The 5,527-nt window shown below is 41.0% G+C and overlaps 1 protein-coding gene across 2 annotated transcripts; it reads left to right on the forward strand.

Moving 5' to 3' along the window:
• Window positions 1-2,096: 2,096 nt before the first annotated feature.
• On the forward strand, window positions 2,097-5,324 carry LOC131148820 (transmembrane 9 superfamily member 12). 2 transcript variants are annotated; one of them, XM_058098750.1, is made up of 2 exons: window positions 2,097-2,338; window positions 2,839-5,324. In XM_058098750.1, the coding sequence occupies exon 2, from the start codon at window positions 2,940-2,942 to the stop codon at window positions 4,926-4,928; it is 1,989 nt and encodes a 662-aa protein (XP_057954733.1). In that variant the 5' UTR covers window positions 2,097-2,338; window positions 2,839-2,939; the 3' UTR covers window positions 4,929-5,324. The 2 variants fall into 2 exon arrangements, with proteins under 2 accessions (XP_057954733.1, XP_057954734.1); XM_058098751.1 differs by lacking the exon at window positions 2,097-2,338 and adding an exon at window positions 2,455-2,521 and having other exon boundaries at window positions 2,673-5,324.
• The last annotated feature ends 203 nt before the right edge of the window (window positions 5,325-5,527 follow it).

The following is a 5,527-nucleotide window of genomic DNA, read 5'->3' on the forward strand; positions in this document are numbered from 1 at the left end:
TTGTGGATTATATTTTTGGAGACATGTATATATGTGGATATGGGTGGATGAATTGTTTATTTTGGAATGTAGATAGATGTAGAAAACTCTGGTATTATATTGTTGGAAGATTGTAATTATGTTTTCCGCTGCGTAATTGTTAATGGAATAACAGGTACAAGAAAATGGAGTACGTGGCACCCGAGTCCCCCCAGGTGGGTTCGGGGCACCACGAAGCATAGTTTATTCAGGTATAACGCACTAGACTGGGTTCTCGGGTTCGGGGTGTTACATTTCTAGTGATGTAATATGGAGAATTTGTTATATAACTTTTTGGGTTGTATATATATAGTACTCTGGTATTTTATTGTAGAATGTTTAATTATTTTCGTTGTATGAATGGTATAAGAGACGTGTGAATGGTCTCATCACACCCTGGGCCCACCTGACGGGTTCGGGGCGTGACACCTTTGTTCTTCTTTTTACTCTTTACAGGGATAAATCCATTAGTATTAACCATATTTGTGTGAACAATAGGATCGATACTAACAATCCTACCCCTGTCTTTATGCATTCCTTCTGTAACCTCTCCTCTGCTGCCAGAGCATACTCCAGAACACTTTTAAGCACCTTTGGCCTTTGCATCCTTACCAGTTAGGGGAACAACATTCCTGGCTTTGTTTTTGTCATTAGAAGCATAAGTTGATACTCCCACTAGTATAACACTAACTTCTTACAGGCAACCAAATTCACCAACAAGTTCTTCAACTGCCTTCTTAGAAGTGGGCTCCCCACCCCTTCCTGTTATACCTTCAGGCCCTAAACCATCTCCCTTATTCTCTTAAATAGGAACCACCTCCTTTTCTTTCCTAACTTTGCAATATTCCTCTACATGACCAAAAGCCATGTAGTACTTGCAATATTTGGGCAAGCTCTCATACACTATCTCTTGAATTATTGACATGTCATCCGATAGCCAAACTTTAACCTTGTGCTTCAGTTCCCTTGCAATGTCTACTTCAACCAATACTCTGGCATATGATAGCCTTTCCTTATTTGTTGTTAGCTTGTCTACATACAAAGGTGTACCCAGTTCAGAGCATATCCTCCCCAAGGCCATTAGTGTCCATAATTCAATAGGCAAATTCTTCAATTGAACCCAAATAGGAAGAGTGGTTCTTTCCTCATGTTCATACTGAAAAAATTTTGGCATCTTCTTCAGCAACAAAGATCTTCCATTCGCCAAATAAGGCCTCTTCTGCAACACATTTCCCATATCCTCTTCATTTCCCAACTTGAATATTATCCACCCTTTAGCCAGGTGAATAACCTCCATATTTACATTCCATGACTTGACTAGTGAGTTAAAACCTGACTTACCAAGGTGTTTTCTAGCAAAACAACCCACCAGGAACTTGTTAAAAGTTCCAACAGGGTCCTCTATATCTGTTGTTGAACCCTAGCCCCAACACCATCTGAGTCAAATGCTAGTATTACTCCACAACTCTATATTTGTCTATTGTTTGCAAACAAATCGACCCACGACACTCTTTTGTTCTCCTTCATAAACAGCTTACTCTCTGGTGCTTCCTACAGTTTTCTAATCTCACCATCTGTCTTCATCCTCATAGTGTCTTTGGGCACACCTTCTCGAACAAATTCGACCCCATCTGTTACCTCCAAGGCCTTACTATTGTCTATCAAACTCATTTTCTCTAAAATTTTTGTAGTTAACACCATGGGAACCTCTTTCTCTCTCATATCCTTTTGTGACCTCCTTCGAGCTGTAAGGGGATAGATTCTCATCCATTCCCTTTTTTACTTGAAGCTCATCAAGGAGAATCGAAGTTGATTTCGTACCACTCGACTCCCCTTGTATCCTTTGAATCGCCTTACCCGAAAGTCTAGCAAACTCAGCAATAAACTCCTAATGCTTCTTGTTAGCCATGCATTCCTATTTCCCCTTTAATCTCTCTATGAATTTTAGTTTGACTATTTGATCCTTCTAGGGAGTATGGGGCCTAAGAGAAAGTTAAAGGCCCGTACGAGGGAGGGGCCCAGCAAATGACGGTGGACGCTGGCTGCTTAACCATAGGGTCTAACTCCAGTTACGGGATGCGCAGTTGCCCAGGCCCAGCCAAGGCAGCCACCCAACCCAAGGACCCATATTTCAACATTTAAACGCGCTTCTCCCATAAATGAACCAACCCTGCTCACTCCTCCCAACCCCTGCCCTAATTCAACTGGCTTCGATCGAAATTTGCATCGTTTTCCACTTTCAGGCTTCGATCAAGACAATTTTTGACCTAATTGATCTGATCTGAACGGGGATTTTGGCTGATTTCGGAGATCTGCGATGGTATATTTTCAATCTCTTCCTGTTGCAATTTGTGATGTCTTTTTCTTCTTTATTAGTGGTCCAATACGTAGGCGAAATTCGGTCATTTAAAACCAACTACAAACGATGCCATTTCCTTTCCATTTTGGGTTCATATTTTGGGCTCTGTGTTTTTATGTAGATGTAAATTATATGCTTCTTAAGGTAGATAGATCTATGGTTCAGTCACCGTATTTTAGATGTTTCTTTCGTTCTATAGATTGTTCGTGTTATTTTGGAATTGTAGCTCTTGATCTGATTATTATTCTTTGAGCATTTGGATTTTTCGTTCGAAATTCACTTACGTTTTTTGCAGTTTCCAGATCAATCGATCTTCATTTACAGAGCTGGCTGAAAGTGATGATTTTTTTTTTTTTTTTCCCATTGAATCCGTTAGCATCATCTGCAGCCGTATGTGTGTATGTGTCTTTTTTACCTTTCTCTGGTTATCCATTTTTTGAAGTTATGTATATCCTTCGCAGGGACCGGCAAACAGAAATTGATTTTTCTTAGATTTGGGTTTGAATGGTTTTGTTGAAGTAAGACCAACCGAGCAGAGTTTGGAAGATCTGCTTTTCGTCCGATGGCTTTGTTATATTTTTCATTGAGGATGAAACCCGCTTTCTACTGGGCTTTTATCTGCGTGGTTCTTTCTGTGCATGCTTGCGTTGGGTTCTATTTGCCAGGGAGCTACATGCACACATATTCGACACGTCAACCTATTTATGCTAAAGTCAATTCCTTGACATCAATTGAAACTGAGCTCCCTTTCAGCTATTACAGTCTCCCGTACTGCCAACCCAAAGAAGGAGTGAAGAAAAGTGCAGAGAATCTGGGAGAACTCCTTATGGGAGACCAGATTGACAACTCCCCGTACCGATTCCGAATGAATGTCAATGAGACTGTTTACCTCTGCACCACAAATCCGTTGAATGAGCATGAGGTAAAGCTTTTGAAGCAGAGGACCCGTGATCTGTATCAGGTAAACATGATTTTGGACAATCTACCTGCAAGGAGGTTTGCTGTGCGGGATGGGTTGAAAATTCAATGGACCGGGTTTCCTGTTGGTTATACGCCTCGCGATGGTAATGATGATTACATCATTAATCACATGAAGTTCACAGTTTTGGTTCATGAGTATGAAGGGAGTGGGGTGGAGATAATTGGTACAGGGGAAGAAGGTATGGGCGTACTTACAGAAGCTGACAAGAAGAAGGCATCTGGTTTTGAGATAGTTGGTTTTGAGGTTTCCCCTTGCAGTGTTAAGTATGACCCTGAAGCAATGTCCAAGCTCCAGATCTATGACAACATATCTTCTGTTAACTGTCCGTCAGAGCTTGATAAGTATCAAATAATCAGGGAAAAAGAAAAAGTGTCATTTACTTATGAGGTTGAATTTTTGAAAAGTAATATTCGGTGGCCATCTCGATGGGATGCTTACTTGAAGATGGAGGGTGCCCGTGTCCACTGGTTCTCAATCCTGAACTCATTAATGGTGATCTTCTTTCTGGCTGGGATTGTGTTTGTTATATTTTTAAGGACAGTGAGAAGGGATTTAACTAGGTACGAGGAACTGGACAAAGAAGCTCAAGCACAGATGAATGAGGAGCTTTCAGGCTGGAAGCTTGTTGTGGGGGATGTGTTTAGAGAGCCAAATAATTCAAAGCTACTCTGCTTGATGGTTGGAAATGGGGTTCAAATTGCTGGGATGGCTGTAGTCACTATTGTTTTTGCTGCCTTTGGTTTCATGTCACCAGCTTCTCGGGGAATGCTACTGACAGGGATGATAATTCTTTATCTTTTCCTGGGGATTGCCGCCGGATATGTTGGTGTCCGGATGTGGAGAACCATGAAGGGAACTTCAGAAGGATGGAGGTCACTTTCTTGGTCAGTTGCATGCTTCTTTCCTGGGATTGTTTTTGTAATTCTTACAGGATTGAATTTTATCCTTTGGGGCAGCAATAGTACCGGTGCTATTCCTATTTCCTTGTATTTTATACTTCTGTCCCTTTGGTTCTGCATTTCAGTGCCCCTTACCCTGTTAGGAGGATTTTTAGGGACACGTGCTGAATCTATTGAATACCCTGTGCGAACTAACCAGATCCCAAGGGAAATTCCTGCACGCAGTTATCCATCATGGCTTCTTGTTCTTGGTGCTGGGACACTTCCATTTGGAACCCTTTTTATTGAACTTTTCTTCATCCTTTCTAGCATCTGGCTTGGGAGGTTCTATTATGTGTTCGGGTTCCTGCTTGTTGTCCTTCTGTTGCTGGTTATTGTTTGTGCTGAAGTATCTGTTGTACTCACTTACATGCATCTCTGTGTGGAGGATTGGCAGTGGTGGTGGAAAGCTTTCTTTGCCTCAGGTTCAGTTGCCCTTTATGTGTTCCTATACTCCATCAATTACTTGGTGTTTGACCTTCGAAGCTTGAGTGGCCCTGTGTCAGCTATGGTCTATCTTGGCTATTCATTGATCATGGCAATTGCTATCATGTTGTCTACTGGCACAATTGGTTTTCTCACGTCATTTTACTTTGTCCATTACCTTTTCTCATCCGTAAAGATTGATTAAATCCCTTAGGCATATTTCATTGGCAAGTTGAAGCCTCTTCGTCTATAGGAAGATGAAAATTTCTTCAACCAACATTTTGCTTCACCAAACTCTCTGTCCTAGCTGGTAATTCTGCGTATTATCACAAGGTTCTCAGATGAATGACTGACTGCATGGAATGACTGCTATTCTGTTTGTTTCTTGAGGTAAGAAGATTTTTATTGTTCTGAAGTTGAGACATATTGGTCTTGTACTTAGTGTGTTATGCGAAGCATTATGCCCTTTAATGTTGGCTTTGAGCTTTATTTGGATAGTATCTCAATTTATTCAAAATTTCTTTCATGATGTAACTGGTTAGACTCCTATGTTTTTTTATTTTATTAATCAGATAGGTAGTGTTGACCTGGTTTTCTGCTATGCTATTTCAGGCTTGAGGTGCTGTACTAGTAAAGTGCACCTTTTTTTTTTTTTAAATTCATTCAAATTTTGTGGTGTCACCCTTAGTGGGCTCTGGTAAGAGGTAGGTCCCACAGTAAGATAAAGCATCAGAATGTGCCTCCAAACGAATAGTTAGGAGGCTAGATATTCTACCAAGATTGAAAAGCCAGTGGGCAGGTGTG

This window comes from Malania oleifera, chromosome 2, assembly GCF_029873635.1.
Source record: "Malania oleifera isolate guangnan ecotype guangnan chromosome 2, ASM2987363v1, whole genome shotgun sequence".
NCBI classification, from domain to species: Eukaryota; Viridiplantae; Streptophyta; class Magnoliopsida; order Santalales; family Ximeniaceae; genus Malania; species Malania oleifera.

Excerpts from the sequence above, each read along its gene's own strand:
- LOC131148820 (XM_058098750.1), top strand. The coding sequence starts at position 2,940 with ATGGCTTTGTTATATTTTTCATTGAGGATGAAACCCGCTTTCTACTGG.